At 43.4% G+C, this 27,819-nt stretch overlaps 1 protein-coding gene across 1 annotated transcript; it reads right to left on the bottom strand.

Annotated features, from left to right (window-relative positions):
- Positions 1 to 177: 177 nt before the first annotated feature.
- Positions 178 to 24,417, bottom strand: evpla (envoplakin a). The gene is made up of 22 exons (XM_015954322.3): positions 24,156 to 24,417; positions 19,654 to 19,753; positions 19,391 to 19,545; positions 19,178 to 19,301; positions 18,967 to 19,098; positions 18,852 to 18,893; positions 18,610 to 18,771; positions 13,535 to 13,642; positions 13,354 to 13,449; positions 13,150 to 13,260; positions 12,282 to 12,428; positions 12,022 to 12,176; positions 9,377 to 9,474; positions 9,097 to 9,269; positions 8,821 to 8,996; positions 8,264 to 8,402; positions 6,343 to 6,536; positions 6,107 to 6,257; positions 4,656 to 4,739; positions 4,440 to 4,547; positions 4,264 to 4,356; positions 178 to 4,144 (listed from the first exon to the last, which is right to left on the bottom strand). Exons 1-22 carry the CDS (start codon positions 24,194 to 24,196, stop codon positions 776 to 778), a joined length of 5,958 nt encoding a protein of 1,985 aa, XP_015809808.3. The 5' UTR covers positions 24,197 to 24,417; the 3' UTR covers positions 178 to 775.
- Positions 24,418 to 27,819: the final 3,402 nt, after the last annotated feature.

Below are 27,819 nucleotides of genomic sequence, written 5' to 3'. Positions count from 1 at the left end.
ACCAGGTGGAGTCGTGCTTCCTTTTTGTCATTTATTACCAATACAAGGGCCCAAAGTGGATAACTGTTGTAAAATAAACACTCAAGAGGAGCATTCTTACTCAGGATAGCATTAGATTTGTTACAGGCTTGAAAGGTGTCTGATTAAAAAGTGTCAAAAGTGCAGTGGCCCAGATGCTTTAGCCGTTATAATTTAAATTTATTGGTATGTAACATAGTATCAAACAGTTTAGAGTATAAAGTGAACATTGAGTAATAAGAGAATTAAATCAAAATTGGCAATTAGCGTTGCACTTTGCCCCATTATCCCAAAAATGACAATAATAAAGATGAAACAGCATTTACGCTCTGCTTTTAACTTACAGAACAAATCTGCCCACTGCAGCTCTCGTTTCTTGACAAAAGGCTTTGTAGTACACTGAGCCAAAAAAATATGTTGTAATAAAATAATCAGTACCGCTTGCTTTTACAGTCCCCTAATTACTAAGTACTTAAATGGTAATTACATAGTAAGTTCAGGTGTATTATTGTGTAATTAAAGTGTACAATTATAATAAAGTGTAATTTTTGTGTAAAGCAGTATTTACTGGAAATGATTAATAAAAATAAAAAGTACGAGTTACATGGTTATAACTGTTTAAGAACTCAGAAACATTAATACACTTTAACTTACTATGTAATTACCATGTAAGTAGTTAGTTATTTCCTGTTTTTGCTCATACATTTCATAGTACAATTTAACCTCGGCACTAGAAAACTCCAATTTGTAAACATTTCTAAAATCGTGCAAAAGAGTTGCTGCTAGAGGAGGCGGGCAGCATGGGCAAGCCGGACGCCGGGTCGTTCTTACAGCGTTCCTGAGCTTGTTTGTAGTTGATCTTCTCTTTAGTGATTGGGTCTGTGATATCTTTGACATAGAGCGACTCGTTTTGCAGCTCTCTCAGTAGTGTGTTGTCAATCATTTTGGACCCAATTGCATCCAAGATGCTCACTCTGCGCCCACTGTTGGGATCAACCAGCCCTCCGGTCAGGTGTTGGGCCTCCATAAAGCGAATGGCTGTGTCCTTCGGCATCCAGCCTTTCTGAACAGCTTCTCCCACAGACAGAATGTCTTTCTTCACAGGGTCTTCCACTCCAGTGAAAGCCTTCTCTGCATTGAGCAGCCGCTGGACTTGACTTTCGTCAACAAGTCCAATCAACGTTGCTTTGTTAACTTTGTGTTTTCGTTTGTTGCTGATGTCAATAACGCCGCCTGTAGCTGCCTGAGCCTCAAGAAGCCTCTGGGCGGTTATGGGATCAATCAGTTTGCGCAGGGTAGCACTGCGTATTGTAAAGCAGGAATTTGTGTTTGTATCCATTATCCCAGCAATTGGATACGTTTCAGTAGCAGAAGAAATGTCTAAAGCTGAATTCACAGATGGCGAGGACTTTGATGTGATTGAGTTGAACTTGGGCTGCTTCTTCTCATCGCCAGCAACCAGAAGGGCAAACTCTGAGATGGGCATCTTGCCTTCTTTGTACTGCTTTATGTCGTATTCTGTCAGCCTTCCTTCTTTCACCGCATCTTTGATAGAGTATTGTTTTCCACTCTTGCAGTCTTGCAGGACAGATGTCTCCCCATCCGGTCCCAGGGAGGTTACCTCTTCCCAATCACACTCAAGCTCTTCCAGATGAATGTATTGCTGACGATCAATGAGTCCACCTATGTAGGCATCATAAGGAGACATGTCTTTTCCTGTTTCTGGGTCCAAAATGGTGATCTTGGTGGAGACATTTGTCTCTTTGGTTCTTGTCTCAGCAATGTCCTCTTTCTGCAGGTAAATCAGAAGTTCGCGGATGGTGCTATCTCGCTGATGGATGTTGTCTTTTTCTTCCAGGATCAGACTTTCCAGCCGCTGAATATCTGACTCCATCTTGATGCTCCTCTGCCGGCCCATCTGTGTTCTTTCACTTATCAGTCTGCTCTGTTGCTTGAAAGACAGGCTGATGTCATGTTTCTTCACTTCAAGTGTTCTAAATTCTCGAGTGAGGTCGTCCTTCTCTCTCAGTAAGCCATCTCTTTTTGCAACTAAGAGCGTCTCCTCTTTGGAAGTGGTGGTTTTGTTGCTCATCAAAAAGTGGATTTTGTCATTGAGATGCCTGAGTTCATCCTCCAGGTCTTGTCTAGCAAATCTATTCTGGGACACTTGCTCCCTAAGTCGGTCCCTCTCGGCTTCCACTGCCTGGTCTTTCTCCACACGAACAACTTCTTTGTACACCGTCTTTTCACCAGATTTCTCTTTCTGCAGAATCTCCAGCTTCATAGTGATGTTACGGATGTCCCTCTGGATACGCAGGATATTGCTGGTTTCGATGTCCAAGTCTGAACGTAGACTACTTGTAATCCTCTCCAGTTTGGGGTCTCTTTCAACTTTCAGTACTTCTTCAACAATGATACTTTCCTCAACAGGAGGTGGGGCATTTTCCAGCTGTGTGATGCGCAGGCGAATGTCTCGGAGTTCAGACTCAGCTATTATTCTTTTTTGACGCTCATCACTCTCTCTTATGATCCTCTCCTTGTCCTCTGCTCTTGTTCTTAGCTGCTGTAACTCCAGTTCCAGCTGACGCCGACTGAGGAGTTCTTCATCTAGGCTCCTTCCAAGCCTGTCGTGCTCCAGCATTTGCCTCGGGTCCTTTTGTAGGCGCACGACTTCCTGGACAACCACTTTTTCCTCTGGTTTCTGTCTCTCCAAGAGGAGGTATTTGTTCTGTAGGTCAAAAACCATTTCTTCAATGCTGCGCCTCAGCTGTGCTTCTTCTCTCACGTTCCTGCGCAAACGGTCAGCTTCCTTCTCTAATAATGGGTCGGGTTCATACTTGATTACTTCTCTGTTGACAAGTTTGGTTTCTATCTTGGACTTTTCAGCCTTCAGCTGATCTCTCTCTGCTCTGAACAGTCTTACTTTATCCTCAAGAGAGCTGTACTGGGAGTGTAAATAGTTCACTTGATCACTCAGTCTCTGAATCTCTCGTTCATTTTCAGGGCTTCTTTCCTCTTTGATCACCTCTTGGAGAACTTCCTTCAGTTCCACTTTGGGCTTCTCAGAACGAAGGATGTTCAGATCAGTGTTGACTTCTGTAATCAACTTCTCAAGATCAGTTTGTTGTTTTTTAGACTCTTGTAGTTCTTTGCGAATGCGCAGTATCTCCCTCTCTGTGTTTGGGTCTACCTGGTAGAGCTCATTAACGATTTCCTTGACCTCGACTCTTGGCTTCCAGTCTTGAACGAGTCTGTAGCGGCCCTGCAGATCCATCAGTTCCTTGGACAAGGCGTTATTGCCAATCCTTTCTTCCTCTATCAACGTTCTGACCTTGGCAGATTCTGTGATAAGATCCGGGTCTTGTTCAATCTTTTTCACCTCTTTGGTGATAATCTTGGGCTGGATGTTGGGTATCAGCCTTTCAAGTACATTAATCTGACTTCGTGTCTGGAAGATTTGGTCATTGAGGAGCTTGCACTTGTTGCTTTCTTCAAAGATTTCAGTCTCAAACGTTCGTACTGCTTTCACCATCGCTGGATCCTGTTCCACTTTAACTACTTCCTTTTTAACCACTCTTTCTTTGATGGTAGGCCTCTTCTGATGGAGAATCGTGACTTCTGTCTTCATCTGAATGTGCTCTCCTTCTGTCACTCGAATCTCATCTCTCATCCTTGCTATCTCATCCCTGATCTTAGCAGCCTCTATGTCCAGCTGGGGATCTTTTTCAAACTCTGTCACCTCTCTAGTCAGCAGTTTTGGCTGGGTGTTTTGGATGGATTCTTCCAGAATGGCAATTTTCTTGGTTATCATCTCCAACTCAGATCGGGCGGAGGTGACCTTTAAGGTCTCCTCTTCTAGTTTGTTCCTAAAATCAGCCAGATCACTTTCCAGTTTGGGATCGCGATAGTATTGCAGCACTTCTTTCTCCTCGACACGCTCTACTCCTCTGCGACTCTTAAGCGAAATCATCCTTTCTTTATACGTTTTGAGATTAGCTGTGGTACGAGCCATCCTCTCCTTTTCTTCGTTTAGCTGTTTTAAGTGAGATTCCATCTCAGAGGCAGTCCTTTGCTGGTTTTCAAGATGCACCTGTTGCTGTGCCACCACCTGGACTTGTTCTTCATTCTGCAACAGGAAGAGTCGATTTATCAGATTTCCAATAAGTTGCCACGTCATTTGTTGCACAGCTCCACTTATACGACTTTTAAATTGTACATTTTAAGAAAGAATTTTTTATGTTTTACTTGTAAAAGTAAACTCTTGGCCAAGCCCATCTGTTTTTGGCGTTGGTTGTTTTCAGCTTTTGTTTCAGCATAGCGATTCGACAAGTCTTTATCCTGTGAAGCACAGATCTCCAATGAAACCTTCATCTTTTTGCTACTCAGAAATGTTTATAGTGTTAAGAAGATCCAAGCCTTGCCATTTTCTGGACAGCGTCAGCTAGTGTGAGCACTCGAGGCTTCTTAGGAACAGTTGCTCCAGCATCCTCAAGTGTGCTGTTGTATCTGTTTACGCTGCTCTCGTACGCCTGCAAGGATGAAAGGATTAAAGCAGTTAGCTTGATTCTGTGCAGAACTAGTAAATGTGTTTATGGCATTCTTTTTATTTTAATTTGAATGTTTTATTTTGTTCTTACATTAAGCAGACTCTCCAGGTCCTGAGAAAGGGCGGACACTCTATACACGTCATCTTCTCTCCTCTTCAGGTCCTCCACCACTCTCTACAGTTAAAATCATAACGTTTAACACGTTATTGCGTCACAATAACAGATAACATTATACCTTTTACAAAAGTATGCAGATTAAAGCCCATAAATACAGAGACAAAATGTTTAAGTTTATCCCCACATGGTAACGACGTGTAACCAGCAGTGTTGGGCAAGTTACTTCAAAACTGTAATGCATTATTTATTACTTGTTACCCTCATTTTAAAGCAACTCATTACATTACAATATTACTGATTATAAAATGTAAGGCATTACACTACTTTTGCATTACTTTAAGTTACTTTCACCAAAACAACTTCAGTATGAATCTGGTAATGTGACGCTCGGTGAGCTCATGACATATATGTGGAAGGTGATGTGGTGCCTGAGCTAGGACTGCTGTTAAAAACAGTCAGATATAATAACAGAGCTTTAAAATGATTGTTTATTAAATAAAAGCAACAACAATCTGTACTCTCAGCACGCTGCCATCTTACATTAACTGAGCAGGGAGTGGGGTGGTGGGGGCTCCAAGCCTATATTTGCCTTGGTCCCCAAATGCCTTGATACGGCCCTGGATGTGGCACTGACTTCTGGGGTGATCTGATTCTATCACATGTATAAATATTAAATGCTTATATATTATTGCTTTTCACTGGTAAAAATGTGTATTGGGGATAAATCTACCTACTTTTTTCTTTTCAAGCACTTTGTTTTGTTTTCTTGATTTTATTTGAATCATTTCCCGCCCTTTCTCTCTCTAACTGTCCTGCATGCTGCATGTTTTCTCCGTCTTCCAGAAAAAACTGTAAACTAGATTTCCTACTTTCTAACTAATCAGCCAAAGGGATCTACCGAACGCAAATAAATAAATAAATAAATAAAAGCTTAATATGTGCTGCGCTCCAGCAGCAATGACTTGAAATCACCGGGGCACAGATTATGAACTCAGCTGAAAAGTACATGAAGTACCAGAGAATATGGGCTGATATAAACGATCGCAAACAAATCACTTTGTTTTGGTGGAGCGATTTTGTGAATATAGCAGCGGCCGCGCGCAGAACGCAGCTGGAGTATTTGAGCCGTTACCTCTCTGCTCATAGAATGCCCGCAAAGCTGAGTCCATAAATGATGTCATATATGTGGATACTGGATCTTTTTTCAGGCTTTGGATTTTTAGGAAACCCACGTCTTGATTCTGGGTTTAAAAATGCATCGTAATTACCGCGTTACTGACAATTGTACCGAGTAAATATTACCGTTTTCTTTCCCTGTAATGCCTTACTTCACCACATTACAGCAAAAAGCAATGCATTACAGTAATTAATTACTTTTGTACTGCGTTACTCCCAACACTGGTAACCAGCAGGCTGCAACTCACCTGCTGCGAACTCTGCTTAGCAGCGATGTCAGCCAGATCGTCTGAGGGATTTATCTGATACGTCGGCAGATTGTCGAGGAAGGAGTTCAGAGATTTGGATGTGCTCTGAAACTCTTGGTTTTTGGCTGCTCCCTCTTGCAAGAGGCTTTCTCTGAGGGGAGTATCACAGTTTTGTGTTACCTCAGTGACCCGTTCTTATGGTTTTGTGCGTGGGTGTACATGAGTCTGATGACCACCTGTCCTTTAGCTGGTTGACAACATTTGAGTAACGAGTCTGCAGCTGCTTGACATCTTTCCTCTGGCGCTGGATGTCAGGACAGTACTCCTGGTAGCCCTGCTCCAGAGACTTGCACAGTTGCTCGGTGGTCTCCAAGTCCTGCTTCAGCTTCCTCATGTCTTCCTGAGCTGCTGCCACAGACTTCTGCTGCCTCTGAACCAAACAAAAAGACACAATCAGCTTAAAATCCTCGCAAAGTTGGACTTGTGAAGAAGTTGTGTTGAACATCTTCCTACATCAGATCAACCATTCCTTCCTGCTGGTCAACACATCCAGACCACAGCTACAGCCTCACAGCAACCATCTGGCTAGAATGCCAGCTTTCAGTGTGCTTAGTGCTAAAATGCCGGAGGGCACATCTACCTGTTGTCTGGACACCCCGCCAACTAACTTCTTCAAAAATGTTTTTAGCAGCTTGAAAGCTGATCTAATGAAAATTGTTAATTGCTCCTTAATGTCAGCTGTTTTTCCTAAATCACTGAAAACTGCAGATAAGCCTCTTCTGAAGAAAAGCAAATGAGATCCTTAGGGATGAATGACTACAGATCAACCTCTAATCTCCCTTTCATTGTTAAAATCACAGAAAAAGCTGTTATGGTCCAGCTGAACAACTTTATGGAGACAAACAACCTGCTAGATAGTTTCCAGTCAGGCTTTAGACAACACCAGAGCACTGAGACTGCTCACCCTTTAACTTTAACTGTTTCTTTTTCATTTTTAAATCGTATTTTCTGTCATGACTCCCAGGCTGACACCCTCCTCTGCCTCGGCTGCTAATTACCTCAGCCTGCACCTCACCAACTTCATTCATCTCACCTGTTCCTGTCATCAGCTCATCTCGCACACCTGCTCCCCCTGCTGTTTAACTCCCAGCCTGCTCTCCAACCAGTGCCAGATTAATGAACACTCTTTGTCAGTAGATCTTCCAGCCTTTCACCTTGCCTGATCCCAGCCGCCGGACCTTGTTTTCACGCCTGACCCCTGCCTAGGACTCTGCCTGCCATCGCTGCCCTCGCCTGTCTTTGACCTCTTCTCTAGTCTCCTCCATTAACCTGCTTTGCCTCGCTCTGGTTTTGACCCACACCTTTTCTCCAACTCTGTCTCCAGCCTCGCCTTCCTTGGGAAATGTTAGTCTAAGGCCCTGTCCACACGTAGCTGGGGATTTGCCAAAACGTAGATATTTTTCTACGTTTTGGCCTGTCATCCACACAAAAACGGAGTTTTTTCACACGAAAACGGATCTTTTTAAAAACTCCGGCCAAAGTGAAGATCTGTGTTTTCTCCGTTTTGGGTGTCTGCGTGTGGACGGACAAAACTGGAGTTTTAAGGTCCGCAACGTCACTATCCGCGACAAAAAAATGCTGACATCACGTGTGCGACCTGTGTTTACACTAGCCGACAGCATGGATGCCCTCAGAGCTGCGCTCGCTTTATCAATTGTCCAAGCGCTTTTTGCTTGTTTGTTTTTGCAAGCGGAATTACTGCTCCTTGCGGAAGACCACAGACGAAGGACGAGGTTAAGAACGGGAGAAGTACTGCCGCCTACAGGTCTGGCATGTCCTTAACAACGTATTTATCCAGGTACGTGTGGACAGAGTTTTTTTTTTTAAACGAGGTGGTGTGGATGCAAGTTTTTGGAGGGGCGGATATTCATTTAAAAAACCCCGGCTATGTGTGGACTAGGCCTAATAAAGACTTTTAAAGGTGCTTTACTGTGTTTGGTGTCATCACGGGTCCTTCTAGTTCTGCACATGACATTTTCTGTCACATTGATTTTAATGCTCTTGCTTTTCTTGCTAATGGAAAGCACGCTGAATTGCCTCTGTGTATGAAATGTGCTTTATAAATAGCGCTGCCTTGCCTTGTGTTGCCTTCCTCACCTGAATGTCCTGTAGCTGGGATTCAATTGCATCTGGTAGATCTGGGATTGGGCCATCGTTACTGAGGTCCCTCTCAAATCCAGAGACAAGACCATCCACTTTCTCAATTTGATTCTCCAGGTTGAGAGAAGATTTTGCCCTGAAAAATAAATTAATTTAAAAATAACAATTATGATTGTCCAGTAACAGTCAGGCCAAGACAGGAACACAATGCAATATGTATTAAAGCATTTTGGGTGTCATCTAGCACAACCTTTAAAGGAATATATTTGATTTGCAACCTGTTTTGACTAAAATACACGATATGTCATTTAACTGGGGTGTGTGTGTGTGTGTGTGTGTGTGTGTGTGAGAGTGAGTGAGTGAGTGAGTGAGTGAGAGAGAGAGAGAGAGAGAGAGAGAGAGAGAGAAATAAACCACAGGACCTTTTCAGCATCGCTCTCATTGTTAAACATTGTTAAATAAAAGCATGAACGTGACTGATTGCGTAAGATGTGTCCCAGGTCTTTTTAAGCGTTCGTATACATTTTGCTGTGAGGTCCATCACCAACACTTACTTTTTATTGCAAAGATCAGCCATAGCTGCCAAGTTGTCGTACTTATTGTTGGCAGCGCTGAGTTTGAGGGGCAGTCCTGAGGAGGTACCGTTTGCATCTTTGGACATCAAAGGCTTCAGGTTGGCCTGTGCTGCCTGCTTCTGCTGCTCCAGAGCTTTCAGCTCCTTGGCAACTTGCTGGATGGGGAAAATACAAACATGATAGTGAGAATCCAGCAAACTCAGATTTTAGATCAACTTTGAAAATTGTAAGTTTGACAGGAATCTCGTCTCTAACCTCCTGCTCCTTCAGCCTCTTGGCCAGATCTCCGGTGGGGTCGGTGCGGCTCAGTGGGGCTCGCAGCTGGTTCAGCATGCGCTCCTCGGCCTGGGCCAGGTCATTGTCCAGCTGATCCAGCTGCTGAGTCAGGGCTCTGGCTTTGGAGTCCAGAGGTGCAGTGGAAAGTGGAACTGGATGAGAAAACAAGGACATTTGTTTTCAGATTCGTCGGACTGTTGTCTTCCACCCCTCTGTAACATTTGCTGTTTTCATAATGATATGTATCAGAGACAACTACCTGACTGTTGGGATTTGGAAAGATTTGCTTTGTTATTCTTCAGAGATGTTGCCAGAGCTGCTCTTCTCTTTATGATGTCCGCCAGTTCGCTGCCCAGGCTGTTACATGAAAAACAAGCAAGGCAAGGCAGCTTTAGCACATTTCATACACAGAGGCAGTTCAGTGTGCTTTCCATTAGCAAGAACATTAAAATCAACATGACAGAAAATACAATTTAAAAAAGAAAAAGAAACAAAGTTAAAGTGAAGGGTGAGCAGTTACAGAGCGGAACGTGCAGCAAAGAAACATTCATTCAAAGGCTGATGTAAAAAAAAAAAAAAAAAAAGGTTTCCGATTTTAATTTTAAAGCTTCATAGTAGGGGTTGTATGAACTAGTCGACTAGTCGACTTCACGGCTCTGTAGTGACTTTTTAAGCCTGTCATTGACTAGTCGCTGTCACGTGATAATGACTGACAAGATGCAGTCCTCGGAAAAGACAGCAGGTGACGAGCCCCTGCGACGGGAGGCAGAGGCGACGCGCTGTGCCAGAGCGTCGGTACTGACACCGGCGGTAAAACAGACATTAACCAAATTGTGACCTTTACCCTCTTGCAATTTAACCTTCCCCTCACCCCCATCCTAATCTTAACCAGCTTGCGCATGCAAAGCTCTGATCGTTGACGCGCTCCAGACATCTGCGTCCTGAGCACCGCCAAATCAGGTGTCACCACCTCAAAAACAAATTAAACACGCGATCGTTCATGTCGGCTCATTTCCTTTAATGTTTTCTGTTATTTGTGCCTGATGCGTTTCGCTGCTGAGGAGCGAGGCGCATCACCTGTTTTGTCCTCCGGTGACGCGCCACCAAAATTCCACTATCTGCACTCCGCTCCGGCACGAACTCCGCAGCAAAAACGGTCCCGTTGTATTCGGCCGGCGAGCAGCGGCACTCTGCTGTTTTTGCGGTCGGTGGATCTTTTAGAACTGCAGTTCAAAGGTAACTCATAAGGTGAATATAAATGAACCCAGGTAGCAGTTTTTCTTTAGGATTGAGAGGAGATGCAGGAAGATAATAAACAGGCAGGACAGAAAAATAGTCAAATAAAAACAAGTTAGTTTTTGTACCTGGTGGTTGCAACAAACAGACACCATTGAAGGTAATCAGAAGTGAGGAACAGAAAATGAAATAATTATTTTAATGTTTAGAGCAGCAGGAACTCCGTGAGACTGCAGGCGCATCAGTGAGTTTGCGACTGCTGCGCAGGAGGAGGGGGGAGAGGGCTGAAGCAGAAACTACCGTTGTTAAAAGAAATGTGTTAACTTAGAAAATGTGGACGCAATTTTAATTGTCAAAAACTCCAGCGAGCGAACCTACCGACCCCCCCCCCCCCATGTGTACGACGTCATCGACGACTAGTCGAAGTCGACTCGATTTTCATTACTTGACTGTCGACTTTAAAAAAAATTAAGTCATGCAACCCTTACTTCATAGAGTTGGGACACATTTGAGGTCATGAGGAAGATTCCATCTGTGTGCAGCACGTTAGCTAAAAGCATCTTCACCCTGTTTGGTTCTGACCCGGGTTTCTACCAGCTTCCAGTTTCCTAAGGATCTCAGAGCCCTGCTGGGCGTGTATTCTGGCCCCATGCCATTGAGTGATTTATAAACTAATAGAAGCACTTTGAAATGGATTCTGTAGTTTACTGGTAACCAGTGTAGAGATTTAAGAACAGGAGTGATGTGCTCCGTTCTCTTGGTTCCTGTTAAGATTCTAGCAGCAGCATTCGGAACGAGCTGCAGTTGCTTCACAGCTTTTTGGGGGAAAACCAGTCAAAAGACCATCACATCAGTCCGGGTCTGAATCGGTTATGACAACAAGATTTCTAACCTGGATCTTTGTCTTTATTCCTCTGGAGCCAAGATGAGCAATAATCTCCATCCTTCTTATTTCCAAAGACATGAACGTCTTGTCTTTGTTTAACTGGAGGAAGTTTGATTGCATCCAATCCTTAACTTGCTCTAAACACTGACCGAGAGAGTTTAGAGGACCACAGTCGCTAGATGATAGAGCCAAGTAGATCTGGGTATCATCTGCATAACTGTGATAGGAGATGTTGTTATGACCTGACCCAGGGGGAGCATGTAGAGATTGAAGAGCAGTGGTCCAATAATTGAGCCTTGGGGGACCCCACATGTCATGGTGACCAGCTTTGATTTGTGATCACCAACTGAAACAACATAACCCTCGTCTTCAAGATAAGATTGGAACCAAATATGGACTGTGCCTGATGGTCCCGTTCAGTTTATGAGCCAATCAAGAAGGATGTTGTGGTCCACGGTAGCAAAAGCTGCTCTGAGATCGAGCATCATCAGGACAGATGTTTCGCCTGAATCTGTGTTTGACAAATTTTATTTAATACTTTAATAAGTGCAGTCTTAGTGCTGTGGTGTTGTCTAAAGCCTGACTGGAAGTCATTTAGCAGATCGTTTGTCTCTAAAAACTGATCAGCGTGATCATAACAGCTTTTTCAATAAATTTCAAAGGGAGATTAGAGATGGGTCTGTAGTTAGTCATCACTAAGGGATCTAGTTTCCTTTTCTTTAGAAGCAGGGTGAGGTGAGAAATGTTACGTTCTACAGATGATCGTGTTTTCTGTTACTTACAGGTCAACTTTATCAATGGCCTCCGGGTCAGGCGGTGGAATCTGGAAGCAAACTCCCGGGAGGGTTTGCGTTACTCCTTTAGGGGAGACAACCTCCCAGTTCTCTGTGTTATAATTGGATTTCAGGGTGTATCTATCCCCTCTGGACAGGGAAGCCTGGACAGCAACAACAGTTAGAAGCACATGAGTCACAGATGTTTAACCGTCATGGTTTTCTTTAGCTTTGTTTCCAGTAACAGGTGATATGAGAGGCGTCTCCACCTTGGGTGTTGTCCAGTCACACAGGGCCTCTATGGTGACAGGCCTGTTGGAGGGGGTGCGCCGCAGCTTCAGCGGTGCGATGGTGGTGCTCCTCCTCCTCAGGTCGGCCCTCTGCTCTTCACAGCTCAGCACGGTGCTCTCCTCCTCCTGTTTGGTTACAAAAACCACAGGGAACCTTATCCTCATCCTTTTTGATCATGAGGTTATTTTAAAATGTATTTTTTCAAAGATCATCGATTTTAAGGTTATTGTCGGAGTATTTATATCTCCTCCTTGTTTTTCTGATATGATTTTAAATAATGAGTCCTTTTGGACCCTAAGGACCTCCGGTACCAGCCTTTTAGGCTCGTTCCACACTTCCACCCCTCGTCTGTGGAACGGCCTGCTGGAGAACATCTGGAATACCGAGGCTTAAACAGATGCTTACCTATTTAGTTGAGTTTATTTCAGCTAATTTTTATTGATTCCTTCATCTTAATTACTTTATTTGTTTCTCTTATGTTTTTATTGCTATATTTTACTCAAGCATCTTTACTATCTATGTGGGTGGGTGGGGGGATGCTCTGTGTGAGTGTGTGTGCACAAGCGTAATGAGGACACGTGAGCACTTTGTGCTGATTTTTATGAAAAGTCTTTTGTAAATAAAATTTGATTTGATGAAATGAAATGAAAAATGTTCTAAGCTAATTTGCTTTCCATATTTTCTATAGCAGCTTTAATTGTGTATTTCTATAGTGCATTATTTTTTATTGACCCTATTTAATAAACTCGGAGTTAATAAAGAAATGTGTTTTTCTCTCCTTACTATCGTGTTCACTTTGATCTATTTGTCCTGCACTTTTCCCGTTTTCCCATCCCATTGTCTCACCTCGAGCTGCAGCAGAACCTCTGAGATGCTCTTTTTGTTGACGGACTTCGGGTCCAGGGTTCTGCTGAGTTGTGTCAGTGTCCCTGACAGCTTCTCAGTGTCCATTTCATACTGCAAAGTAATGAAAATCCAGCTGAAGCCCTGTTAACGCATGTATCTGTGTGTTCTCCTGTCAGTGTGTGGTACACATCAGTCTCTGCGTACCCTATTGTATTCCTCCACACTGTCCAGATGTGCCTCTTGACAGATGCAGAGGTTGAGGAACTTCTGCCACTCGGTTCTGACAGCATCTGCTTGGGCCTTGAAGGAAAGAGACAGCGTGAATTCAAACTGCCTTCGTAAGAACAGTTTGAGTCGGATGGAGATTAAAGACCGGTTCCGGTACCTGTATGGTGTCACTGGCAGGGTGCTTCAGCTCAACCAGCCTGTCCGCTTCTTCCTGCAGTCTATTCACTTCGCTCTCGTGGGTCAAAAGGTTGTTGTTCTTGAAATTCTGATGGGGAATAAATCAAACGTTTTATGTGGTCGATCACCACAGAACAGACATCTTTATTCATTCTTAATGGGACACACCTGGATGGAAAAATCCACCGTTGTTAACGTTTTTAACACTTTTACTTCCACACCGGAAAAATAAAACATGTACAATTTTCAAGGTATCTGCAGGTTTAAGGGAGCCAAATTTAAGACTTTTTAAGACCTTTTTAAAGGCCACTTTGACCAAATTTAAGCCACTTTTGAAATTAAATTTAAGCTATAATTTCTAGCTATTGCCTGGAACTGCACAAAAGTGGGATTAACCATCCAGTTACCATCAAACTTGCACTTCCCCATGGCGCAAGCTCCCACTAGCTTAACCAGCTAATGTGCTCATCTAAAAATAGCCCCCTTTCACAACCAACTGAATGTGTACGGTTCTGCTTACGCCAACATCATACAAAAAATGCTGAATACTAACTAGAAATTCACAAAATTTAATAGAAACAAAATGATTTTGTTTATTGGGTCTTTGGTAATTTAAGACCTTTGGAAACTGTATTTAAGGATTATTTGTAATTTTTAAGGATTTTTAAGGCCTTAAATTTGGAAAAGCAAATTTAAGACTTTTTAAGGACCCGCGGATACCCTGAATTTTCTTTTTGCTTTTTTATGCATTTTTGGGGCATTAGGCGTTACAATAATGGTTTACGTTCATTTTTAAGGAGAAGTAATGTAAGGTAATGATTGCATTTTGATTCAAAAAGGCTCCAAATTTTTTTTATCAGTGTTTTTTTCTTATAAGGCGTGGGACTAAAATACGGTTAAAGAGTAAAAACTTTATTTGACTTTCAGTTAATGGAAGGGATTTATATGTTTTAAAGGCATATTTTGGCCAATTTGATACATGTTTTTGTGTAAAAGTCATAAACAGATAAACATGTAGAAAGCTTCCTGTATGGAAGCTTGGAGGAAAAAGAAGCTGACAGCTAGTCCTGGAAACAGCCCAAGTGTACTTCTGTTGTCTGAAACCATCTCCAGAACGTTGTATAAAATATTTTACTGTAACATTTTCATTGCAGATTTATTCTGGGTTAAATATCTTTTAGACCCCTGAATGCACCAGCAGAGCCACATTTAGCTGCTTAGGGGTTTACCGAACCAGAGGTATGCATGTCAGTAACTCTGATATGAAACTGGCAGAAATGTTCAAATTTGTACATTAATGCAGCAAAAACCAGAAAAATGTTGGCATCGTAGGACAGATTAGCCATGAGCTCATCTGTGCTGTAGGCAGGGGCGGATTTAGCAATTTGGGGGCCCAAGGCGAACACAGACATGGGGCCCCTTACACTAAATTTTCGACAATCTTACCTTTAACTGGATTTGCAAAACTCTCCCCTCTTCTGACATGAGTTATTTTCCCTTTTTATTAGTCCTCCTCTTTTTTTCCTGTATTTCCCTCCCTTTGAGTGCTTTCAATATTTGCTCTGCTTTCTTTTTTCTGTCAGCGCTCCTGTGCTTTAGCCTTAGTTATTTTTTTTCTATTTTCCATTTTGGTCTGTTTTCCTCCCTTTAAACGTTTTCCATTGTCTTTCCTTTCTGTTTCCTTTTGACGTTTACGTAAAAAAACAACGTCACTTTCAGAAGTGAAGATAAAAGCTTTTATGAAGCATGCTGCTTCTTTCTCTTATTGGAGCCACTAGGATAACTTCATGTCATGCTTAATGTTTTGACTATCGCTTTGAGTTTGTTCCGAATGCTCCCGCCTCTCTTCTTATTCTTATTTGTGGTCTCATGGCACTTGGAAAAAAACAATTTGGTGCATTACTGCCACCAACTGGATTGGAGTGGAATGACTACCAATCACTTCCTGTTTGTGCATCGCAGTCTTAATAACCCTCTTATGACCATAATTATAAAAGGGCCGCCTGGTATTTTTTTTTTATCTTATGGCTGTAAAATTGTAATAAATAGTGCAAAGTGTATGTAACTCTTCTCCTTTTTTCAGAACAACCTCAGCTTTCAGTGTATGGTTTGTATTTCCAAACCACTTCAACATTTCACGAAAAGAAACGTGAAGCCACTTCTCCTCCAGCTTTACTGGCTGCCAGTCAACTTCAGGATTCATTTCAAGATCCTGGTTCTGGTCTATAGGGCCTTACATGGACAAGCACCATCTTACATTGGTGATCTTCTTAGTCCCTACACCCCCAGCAGGTCCCTGAGGTCCAGTGATCAAAGCCTACTGGTTGTGCAGCACCAGGCTAAAGGTCAAAGGTGACAGATCATCTGCTGCTGTGGCCCCCAGACTCTGGAACTCTCTCCCCCTGAACCTGAGATCAGTGGACTCAGTGGTCTCCTTTAAAAAGCAGCTGAAGACTCACTTGTTCAAGCTGGCTTTTGTATGACCTTCTTCACCTCTCTCTCTTTATTCTGCTCTCCCCACCTATTCCACCTATTCCACCTTCCTCAGGATCCACTGATTTCCCTCTTTCCTATTCACTCTCTCTCTTTCTTAACATTTTTTCTTTTAAATCCCAATTGCCTGTTTTTGCTCATTTTAAATATATTTTTAAACATTTTCTGAATGCTTTTTTATATTTATATTTTTGTTTTTGTGAAGCGCCTCGTGATTTTTATCTTGACAGGCGCTATAGAAATGATATTTTCTTCTTCTTCTTCTATTTAGAATGTATTTCTATTACAGCCTTTAAAAAATCAGCTTAAAAGTGAAAAAAGCAAAAAACGGATTTGAATTTTTTACAGTTATTACTGAACAGGAACTTCAAAATTACTGGGCAAACAATTTAAACTTTGAACTGAAATGCATCTATTCTTAAAAAAGTTTGAACCTTGGTGCCTTGTAGCAGTTTTTAAGACTTTATTTTTGTAAATTTTCAGACGTCTTTATTTGATGTGGTAGACCTTGAAGCAGCTTCTCTCCAGCTGCAGTCAGAGTCCTGCACACCTCTCACTGCCATGGGGTGCTTCTCTGGCACACCGTGCACTGCTATACCAAAAACATTTGTTTTAGCAAAAATAATTATTTATTGTAAAAAGATAAATAATGCTGGAATGATGCTGAATCTTACAATTAGCAAATAGTTGAGGGTTGTTCAAATAAAAAAATAAAAAATAAAGACAGAACAAACGTTCATATCCTGGTTCACTGGAGATCTGTCCTTCTTCGTGGTCACCCTCTTCAGATATAAGCCTTCTGGGACACCTAATAGATCGTGTTGATTTTCTTTGAGGCATTTCCATAATTTCATGATGGTTTTTATGCTAATTAGCTTCCCCGTTCCGTTATCCGTTTTCACCGCGGCGCTGCGCTCCGTTTCAATCAAGCTGTACAGCAGGATTTCCCCTCGTAGCGATATTTTCCCTAACTCTGATTGCTTCATGCTATAGATCGTTGGAAAGCTGCTTTTATGTACTTTTAGGAACCGTTGGAATTTCCTGGATCTGATCAGCCTTTCAAAAGTTATAAAACGGAGCATTTTGGATGACAAACTCAGCACGTCTCTCAATGTTTGTTGTGATTCGTTGCGCTAAAGACAGGGAATCCCGGTGGCTACCGTAATGTATTGTATATGCACGAAAAGCCCCATTTTTAATCTTTTCAGCACTTTTGGAATTTTAATGATATCTTGAACGGTTCAGGAATTATGGTAATGAGAAGTGCGCATGTCCAATCCCGTCTGCGGCCACAGGTTGGTAATAAGAATATTGTGGCATTAACAGAGGGGTGCTGGCGGTCAGGGCTAGGGGGCCCCCCCAACACAAGGGGGCCCCAGGCGGCCGCCTACCTATGCCTAATGGTAAAACCGCCTCTGGCTGTAGGTAGGGATGGGTACCGAATTCGGTACTTTTTAAGGTACCGACCGAATTCCACAGTACCGACCGAGCACCGATTCACGTCATTTGAAACAGTGCCTTGTTTCGGTACCCGTCCTTCATAACGAGAACTTGCCAAGACAGCTGCGCATGCGCAAGAGCGGTACGTCGTCGGTCGCTGCGAGCGAGTTGTAAACAGAGCAGCATGGTAGAAAGAACGCACGCTAACGCTTGGGTCCACTTCACTAAATGTGATGGCTAACTGGGTGATGATGAAACCAGCGACAACGATCTAAGTGAGACATCCTCATCTTAATCTGCTCCAGTAGGTAAATAAAATGTAAGATAACGTTAGCTTGATTTGTTAGCTTCCGTTTCACTAATGGTGCATTCGTTTCTCCTCGGAACTCCGAAATTCCGACTAGAAGAACACGAACGCGCTCTAAAGTTTGGCTTCTCTTTACTAAATGCGACGGGTGATTGGGTGAAGATGAAACCAGCGACAACGATCTAAGTGTGAGGCATCATCGTTTTAATCTGTTCCAGCAGTTAAATAAACTGTTTAAGATAACGTTAGCTTGATATGTTAGCTTCCATTGCCACCATTGTTATCATCTAATGGTGCGTTCGCTTTCTCCTCGGAAATTCTAACTTCCCAGTAGGAAAAATCAAATGAAAAAAGACGGCAAAAGGAAAGAAGATACACAGTAAATTTAGTTCACAGTAAAGATGTTTGCTTCAGTTTAATTATCAGCTTATAAAACTACAAGGATGATGTTAAAATACAAACAGTTGTATGTTATTTATCGTGATATTTATCAAATATTGTTATATATTGAGAAAAATATATATTTAATTATAAAAGAGAATTAAAATATTAAACACTCAAAAGTATTGAAAATTGGTACTGTTAAGTACCGGTATCGATTCCTAGGTACCGGGAATTAGTACCGGATCGATTCAAATGTCAAAGGTACCCATCCCTAGCTGTAGGAGGTAAATGCCATTTCTCCAAACTGAGGCTGTTTGTTAGGCTACCACTGGCAGGATAACAATCATTAGTAACTTTTTCCATCAAAAAACGGCTGAAATTTCCCTTTAGACTCAAACAGAAAAGGGAATATGGACGCTCTGATTTCTGACCTCGTACTGCCTGCGAACGTCGGGTGGGTCCATCATTTGGTCGCTCCAGTCCTGCTTCTTGATCTTCGCCTGTTCCTTCTCCAGGAAGAGCAGCTGCTTGTTGCATCCCTGCATGTACTCATACAGGCTGCTCAGGTAGTGCCGGCGCCACTTGGAGTTTTCCTAACAGAAAAAGATTTTTGAATCTTCGAAAACTTCAAAAAAAGAATTTCGAGTCTTCAAATGAATCGTTGCAAGCTCACCAGCAGGTTGTTGTATTGTTTCTTCAGGGCCAGGTATTTTTCCTGTAAAATCATCATCAAGTGAGCAGTCTGAAGGTTGCCGACGGCAAGACAGCAGCTCTGTAAATGTGTTCACCTTGTTGCCTGCAGAGCTGACACAGAGCTGTGAGTTGTAGGCTTCCAGCTCTTGGTGCAAGACGTTATGAGCAGCAATCTGCTTCTCCAGGTCGGCCATGGTGGGTCCAAATTCCTCTTTGTTTACATCTTTCTGTCAGCACAGATGGCAGAGCGGGAACAAACTGGTAAAACTCTCCACACAGCAGCTCCCTCTGAGGTGTGTTGCTTACCTGCTTCTGACTGAAAACAGGCTCCCAGTTGATTCTGGGCAGCAGCTGCACGTCGTCAATCTGCTCGTAGATGTCTCTGTAGAAGGAGCAGTCCTTCAGCCAGCGGTCATGGAGGTGGATGACACTGAAACCAAGAACAAGAGAAACACAGAGAATCATTAAACTGAAACTGCTTCTTTCATCTAATCCTTCAGAATGGTTCCATCTACTCACTCGCTCTCAATCTCTTTGGCTTGGGGGTGTTTGAACTTCTTGGCTTTGTCAACGTCCAGGAAGAGATCCTTCAGCAGGTCCTCAGCCTCTCCCAGTTTAATCTTCAGCTCCTCTTGGTGCTGAAAGGGCAGCTGCTTCTTCTCGTTTTCGTTGTCCTGGTGGAAGAAGAGGTTGTGGGAGTTAGACTCAAAAGAGCTACAGAAACCAAACGACCTGAGTTTGTTCATGTGGGAGATGACAGCATGTCACATGTTTGTTCTCACCACAGCCAGCATCTTCTCGGCCACGAGGATGTCTTTCTCCACGGTGTCTGCATTCTTTTGCATCTGGGAGACAAGCTGGGCCAAGCTGCTTGCTTGAGACCTGCACAGGAGAGCTGAGTCAGAGGCTGAGCCAAATGGTGAACATCAGACCTGGATCACAGGTTCCTGGTCCTGCTGGGACTCTCTAAAGCCCGTTTCACCCTGAATGCGGTATAGAGGCATTCTGGTGTCTGCATGGCTGACTGTGTCCGTGTGCTGAAGATCTCGGACATCTGCTCCAAGAGCACCAAACAATTAGAAATCTGAAACAATATATTCATAAATATACCTGTAAAAGTAATGTGAACTGGCCTACACTGTGAGCTGATATCCCCATCATTAATGATAAAGCAAAACCCAGAAAAACACTAACAAATGTTTTTTTTTCTTGTTTTTTTTTTTTTTGGAAACATACCAGATGTACCTCACTGAAACACATCTCACTTCCTGTCTGGCTCTTGAAACGTCTTTAACTTTATGACAATCTGCATGTGGCGCCTAGGAAAAACAGACCCCACGCGGAATCCAGTGGCAGCGCCAGGGGGGCGCTAGGGGGTGCTATAGCTACCCCTGGATTAGTCGTTGCACCCCCATAGCACCCCCAAGTAAATATTAGTTTGTTTTTTTTTACAATTTAATTTTAATTTAACGTGTGGATGTGATAATATTTAACGTACAAAACAAAAATAATCTGTAAATTATCATATAGATAGTAAAAACTTAAACCAAAACAGGAAATTGATGTTAACCTTTGACCTCATTTTCCACCTGCGAACAAGTGAAAGGTAGAGCTAGTGATAAAACGGATCGGTTTTTGCTGCCCAAATTTCCACGGGTTCAGTCAGAAACGAATGAATCTTTGGAAGTGATCTCAGACCCACAAACTCAACCGCCGCAGCAGTCGAGGTTTTTGCCGCTGGAAATGCTAACACTAGCGTTAGCTAACCTTGCAACACTATAGATGGTTTTCTGTGTGGCTGTATGTGTTTATGATTTCATGGAAAAGTCAGCGATAGTTCACATGTTTATGATGTATATTAATGATTGTTTCAGGTGTTGTTGAGGTTTTGTGCACGCATGTGTATCTGCTAGTGATGAAGGTGTTTTAGAGAACAATAGGTACGCATGACCACTTCCTTCAAGCACCCTCAATAAAAGGACTAGCTCCTTCATAGCACCTGCAGAAAAAAATTTCTGGAGCCGCCACTGGCGGAATCTTCCTGGAACTCCGCGTCTGATCTGAAACGAACCACAACTAGGGAGAATGCTCCGATACGACTCAAAAACGTTGGATTCACGCAGAAGCCGTGCAGTAACACAATCATTCTGCAATTGGTGTGAAAGAGGCGTTATGGTCACATTTTAAAGCAACACTAAATAGTTTCTAACACTTTAAGCTGTTGTTTTCAAACTGGTTTCAGTGGTTCTTGAGGTAGAAATGAGCAACTTCACATTGGACAGCACTCTGTAGCTCTCTGCTGGCCAGAAACTGCACTTTACAGTTTTGTGGTTTGGGTAGGAACACTAGAGGGAGGTCTCTACCCGCTTTACGACAAATAGCTGTTTACTGTGCACGTAGCTAAAGGCTAGCAGTTAGCTGTTTCAGTTTGCCGGCTGTCAATAAAAGCACAAGAAGGATGTACCTTTTTGTTGGCATCATGGCGGAGACTGGAAGTAAAAGAGTAATGTCTTTGGAGTTGAGGCAAAGAGCTAAAACCAGAGTGAACATCGGCGCTACCCTCGTTTGAGGGAGCTGAACGAGGCTACAACGTCACAGACTGATGGTGACCTGACTTTGTTGCTACTGGAATAAGTAATAATAATTTTGTCCAACATTGTGGATCTTTTTACTTCGTGGTTTATTTAACATCAGTTGGCTCATATTAGAGTTAGCTGCGGTACGTTTGCAATGTTGTAATTGCGCTTTCAGCCAGTAGGACGGGGAAACGGCAACTACTTTAGTGTTGCTTTAGTTACTGGTCTACCAAACCGTTTATTCATCTGTAAAACAGCATCCTTTTGGAACGTGTTTACTCAAATCTTTAGACTAATAAATCAAACTGGATGTGAAATCCAAAATGCCTCCATCTAGTTTTATCTAAACATTATGAAGCTTCCTGTAACTAAAGCGGATTGGCTCATTCACCTGTTCATCGGGGCCAGACTGAACAATCACTCTTTAGTTAAGCTGGGATCAGGGGTCAGAGGTCAGGGCAAGGATGCTTCTGGGACACGCCCAAGGTGTTTGAGATTCCAGTCATTCTTCAGGACGTCACTCCCTCTGTCGGACTGTCAGACAGTCTTTTCTGTTTTAAATGGCCTCGGAGACGTCGCATGAGGTGGAGACAAATGAAATAAAAGTGCAATGGGAGGTCATTCTGATCGTGTTTGTAACTAAAGTCCAAACATCAGCATTTTTTAGACTGGATTTCCTTTTTATTCGAGTTTAACTGTGATGCAACATCTCCACCCAGACCAGTATCTTCTCAGAGAGTCAGCTGACAATTTAAAAGTGAAATCATATTCATCTGGGGGGCTCTGTGGAGTCAGACACCCCACTGGTGCAGCTGAACTCAAATCTGCGTCTCCAGAGCGGAAAACCAACAGGACATTTTAGATTTGGTGTATTTTCTGAATGAACCCGGTTCTGAGTCACCATGAGTCAGTTGTGCCCGTTCACTCAGGAGGAACAGGCATGCTAATCACGACAGGTCTAACCTGCACACAAAGGTGAGATTCAGAGATCGAACTATTCCTCTCCTCTAATAGTTATTTTGTACTTTTGACACATTTCTCTGTAATTCTGCCAGACTTTTTTCATTGTGAAATTTAGCTTTAATTTAAACATTTTAATCCCGTTTGTCTTCATGTCAGAAGCTTCGTAGTTTTGACCCGGCAGAGAAGCAGCAGGGAGCAGGTTTAGTGAGAAGACGAAGCATTTTGGAGGTGACTCGGGTAAACCTGTGCTGAGGTGGAATCGGCTCTACAACTTTTCTTTGTTTTCACTGCCGAACGACAGAATGAAACCCTGCAGATATCACCGTAAAGCAGGAGAACGGGACGCCCCACATAGCTGAGGAGGGAGGGCTGGTCTGCATTTCTTTAGTTGTAGCAAAAGGAGAAAAACTTGTGGCACGGACACTCCCCGACTCGCATCTCACTTTCCCTCCCCGTTCTACCTTTACCACAAATATTTCTGTGAAGCTCAGGATGAACATTTGAACTGCTGCATCTGCAGGGATAGTTTCAATCTCGTTCATCTCCGACTCGCTCTCTGGCGCCATTTAGCCTCTGCTCACAGTTACCTTTTACTGAGGTCTGTGAACCAGAATGAAGCTGTTTTTGTCTCGTGGAGTCTTGTGGGAAAGAATAAACACTGACTAAGAATATGCACACACACACACACACACTAGGATCTGATAATTTCCTCCTATAAATGACAACTTTGCGCCATAATAAACATTAGAAAATGTGAATCCGGTGAAAAGTTTTGAAGCATCTTGAATCCAAACTGAAGCTGTTGTTCTGAATACCACTTCACACACAGCTAACTTGACAATAAACCGACAATGGGATGATGGAAACTATGATGAGCGGTTGGAAACCAACGCCCACATCAGGAGGAGATGGTGCGCCCGGCCCAGCCCTGATCCCATCTCAGCCCGCAGACAGGACACACAGGGACAGAGGTCACGCCGGCATCGGACTGGGACAAGCTGTGAAAACGTGTCTGTTTGGCTTTCCATAAAAAAACACATCACCCTTTGTGCAGTCATCGTGGTTAATAAATGATTTATAACACATGAATGAATTTGACAGTTTTAACCATTGTTAAAATTCATCAGAGGCAATAAACACACGACAGCAGAAGCTCAGGAGGTAGAGCGGGCTGTCCAGTAATCGGAAAGTTGCAGGTTTGATTCCGACTCCTGCCAGAGAATTCTGCTGTTGTGTCCTTGGGCAAGACACTTAACCCACATTGCCTGCTGGTGGTGGTCAGAGGAACTGGTGACACCAGTGCTCGGCAGCCTCACCTCTGTCGGTGAGCCCCAGGGCAGCTGTAGATACATTGTAGCTCATCACCATCAGTCTGTGTGTGTGGATGAGTGTGTTGGTTGTGAAGCACCTTGGGGTGGGGTTGGGGGGGGGTAGGGTTGTAGAACCCTAAGGCGGCGGTGTACAAATACAGACTATTTACCATTTTCAAGTAAAGATGGCTGCTGACAGACACAGCATCCATCTCCTGTTACCACAGGATCATCCCAGAGGATTCCCTTAGAATAGTGAAAAATGTCAAGCTTTATCCCTCAGGAGACATTCCTCTCACACACACACACACACACACACACACACACACACACACACACACACACACACACACACACACACACACACACACACACACACACACACACACACACACACACAGCTCATAAAAATCAGTGAAGAACGACAACACTCACTTGCTGAGCTTGCTCGAGCTGTCTTTCTTTGCCTTTGACATCTTGGAGGTGGTCAAGCAGAGAGAACTCCACAAAAACTTTAACCTCTCGGTCTTACTCCTTCTTCGTCTCCGTCTTCCTCACCCTGTGGCTCACACACACTAAAACACACACTCCAGCCAGCACAGGTGCTTTAGACAGGCAGCTCCTCCCAGACAGAATAACAGGAGTCAACGCCCAGATGTCTAACTCGCCGGACTGACCGGTTCTTCGTGTTCTCCCTTCGGCCTCCCTCCTCCTCCCCCTCTGCTGACAGCAGGGGACAGGTGCATGGTTTCTGGAGGATAAGAGACTTCTGCAGGATCAAAAAATTCATTTTATTTTGTTGTATTTTTACATCTTTTTTAAATTTGTGCAAGTCAAGATTAAGCAGGAATAATTCAATGAATATGACTTGAGATTTCTGCAAAATCAGCAAAATAGTAAATCCCACATTATTTAATTTAGCCAACCTGCTGCCAGTTCAACTCAGCATTTTCTTCACCTGTTCCTCTTCCTTCTACGATTTGAAGTTTGTGTTTGTTCTCATTCATCCTCTCCCTGACACCACCTCCCTATGCACGCTCCACACACTGACACCATGTGTGCTTACAGTCAACACTGGAACCATCCAGTGGGTCAAAGGCTGTTGCACAGTCCCCTTAATGGGAGCCCCCCCAGCCTTAATGAAGTCTAAATCAAACATGGAGTCTGGTTTGTGCTGAGTGGACAGCTCAGGCGAGCCGGGCCGGGCCGGGCCGGGCCTCCAGGGACCTGGGCGTCTCTCTGAAGACAGGAATGCAGCGGGGCAGCTTCCTGTGCAGCACATGATGGGTCCAGTCATATGGAGACGTTCTCTGGGTGCGTCCACTCTGAATGCTGAAAGTGTTGATGTCCAGCTGTCCCTGGCTCAGTAAAGAGAAGAGGTGACTGAGGTGTTGCTATGGAAACACTGATGTACGTCAAAATGAGCAGTTTGACACTTTATCATTTTCATGTTGGCAGCAGGAGAAGAGAAGTAATCTTGTATGGCACTTTTCACAGGCGAAACACAAAGTAAACAACATAGTAAATATAAAACAAATAATAAAACAGAGAATAAAACAGTTTAAGAGGCCAAGACACACACAGAAATCAGAACTACCTACAAATAACTAGTTGAATGCCTGAACAAATAAATCAGTCTTAAGGTCGCTCTAGAAGTTGTCGACAGAATCAATTAAGCGGAAAGTGGAAGGGGGTAGATCAGGGGTGTCAAATATGCGGCCCGCGGGCCGGATCCGGTCCGCAAGCGGGTTAAATCCGGCCCGCGGGATGGTTGTGTAAACTTTATTTTCATACTTTACAATGTAGAGTGAAAATAAACATATCTTTGTGAGCAAGTTTTCTCTGTAATGAGTATAAATAAAACAAAGCTGCGCCCAAGGCTCACACAAGAACTTGAATCACATCCTGAAGTTGGCCGCCACTCAGGATGTGACTTCTGATATTGATGTGCTGGTGAAAGCTAAAAGATGTAAAGTAAAATGAGTCAAATATACTTTAAGTGCTGCATGAAACTGATCTAGCCATGTGATGCTCTTTGAATCACTAAGTAATGTTTTTTTAATTTATTGATTTTTTTTTCTTCAAATTTTCAAGTACACTTCAGGTGATGTACTTGTACTACACTGTCCTCAGGCTCCTGCCTTGTTTTATATTGATTGTATTAAAACAAAGAAAACAATCTGAAGTTGTTTTTAATTTACCGGTCCGGCCCACTTGGGACTAGATTTCCCTCAATGTGGCCCCTGAGCTAAAATGAGTTTGACACCCCTGGGGTAGATCGTTCCAAAGCCTAGGAGCTACAGCTCCGAAGGATCGTCGCCACAATGCAAAAATAAGTGTGAGGAACTTTAAGCAAATTTTCATCCAAACACTCGAGAGATGCCGATACTGCAGCACAGCTCCAAAAATGTGTGAAAAACTTTCTAAAGAAAATCTGAGCGAACACGCTGAGAACCTGCCCAACATATTAGGAGTCAGACGCGGGTGAGGAACTTGTGTTGTTCATCCGTCACTTAACAATGGAAACAGAACCAACATCAGGTGTAGATTTAGTCTATTTCTAAACCAGATTAAGCTCAACTTCTGTGTGATTGGACTAAGAGTCCGGAATAAAGAATACTTGACTTGACTTAATGGAAGAAATAATCTTTCATATCGTGCTGATAACGTAGAAATCACAGGGATTACAAAAGCATTTCCGTGCATCTGTAAGAGTTTGACAGACAGGAAGCAAAAAAATGTAGAAACTGGGAGAGGGTGTGTCGTTCGCCAGCGCAGCATGGCTGACTCAGAATAAAAACGCTCAATTTCTCCTGACAAGTGATTCCGTCTGTCTAAACTACAGTCCTGCACACCTGCATGACTTTCTGATGTGTTGTAAACTTAGTCGTTAGCTCCCTTAAAGCGTCTATTAATCCTTACTTTATGGGCAGGGGTCAGACTGTTCAGCCTCAGCTGGATGACAGGAACCACACTACACTGATCCTGGACCAGCAAAAGCAAGCACCAGAGCTGTCTATGGATCTCTAGAGAAAGAGCAGAGGTCCAAAAGTAGAAGGTCCACTGGACCTCCAGGACTCAGGTTGAGCACAGATGTTGGGAAGAGCCATAAAGGGGAGAGGTGGAGAAAGATCGATCTACTGTGTGATGGAGGGGGTGCTGGTCATTGTCCATCATCCTCGTCTCCAAGCAGTCCAGTCTGAGACCAAGTCCAGAGCCAGCCTTCTTAATGGTCTTATGAAGTCTGTTAGTGTCGCTGGCTCTGGTGCTGCTGCCCCAACATACAACAGCAAAGAAGATGGTGCTGGCAACAACAGACTGGTAAAAGATCTCCAACATCTTGCTGCACACATTGAAGGATCTCAGCTTCCTCAAGAAACAGTCTGCTCAATCCTTTCTTGTACACAGCCTCTGTGTTAGAAGCCCAGTCTGTTGTCTATCAAAACACCCAGGTACTTGTAGTTTTCCACTTCATCCACAGCCTTCCCCCTGATCTGTAGTGGCTGTGAAGGCATCCTCTTCTTCCTGAAGTCCATCACCATCCCTCTGGTATTACTGGCATTCAGCCTCAGGTGGTTCTGTTCAGACCACTCCACAAAGTTATCCATGTACTCATCCTCCTCTCCCTCTCTTGTACGCTCCACAACAGCCGAGTCATCAGAAAGCTTCTGCGGGTGTAGTGCGTAAGGTGAAGAGGAAAGGTGTAAGCACAGTGCCCTGTGGAGCTCCTACATCACTGACCACATCAGACAGGATGTTTGCCAGCAGGACAACCTGTGGCCTGCCTGTCAAGTAGTCAGTAATCCAGGAGATCCATGCGTCGCCAACACCCGCGGCTTCCCACCCAGCAGCAAAGGCTGAATAGTGTTGAAGGCACTGGAGAAATCAAAGAATGGGATCCTCGCATTGCCTCCCCCACCATGCAGATGCAAAAGGGCTCCTTGCAGCAGGTAAACGACGGCATCGTAGGGCTGGTAGGAAAACTGCAGGGGCTCCTGAGACATGCTCAGCTGGGCCAAGACACGTCTCTCCAGGACCTTCATCAACTGGAACAACGAACAATGTGTAGTAAAGCAGATAATTGTTGGTTTATCATTTT

The sequence above is a fragment of the Nothobranchius furzeri genome, chromosome 7, assembly GCF_043380555.1.
Source record: "Nothobranchius furzeri strain GRZ-AD chromosome 7, NfurGRZ-RIMD1, whole genome shotgun sequence".
NCBI lineage: Eukaryota > Metazoa > Chordata > Actinopteri > Cyprinodontiformes > Nothobranchiidae > Nothobranchius > Nothobranchius furzeri.
The sequence above is the reverse complement of the archived record's forward strand: the minus strand, read 5'-3'. Positions and strand labels throughout refer to the sequence as shown.

Bases quoted from the DNA above. Each gene is read 5' to 3' on its own strand.
- evpla (XM_015954322.3), bottom strand. From the start codon at position 24,196: ATGTCAAAGGCAAAGAAAGACAGCTCGAGCAAGCTCAGCAA. The intron at 18,772-18,851 runs GTGAGCTTGCAA...TTTTTCTGTTAG, and splicing joins AACAATACAACAACCTGCTG to GAAAACTCCAAGTGGCGCCG. The intron at 9,270-9,376 runs GTAGTTGTCTCT...TTTCTCATCCAG, and splicing joins TTCCAAATCCCAACAGTCAG to TTCCACTTTCCACTGCACCT.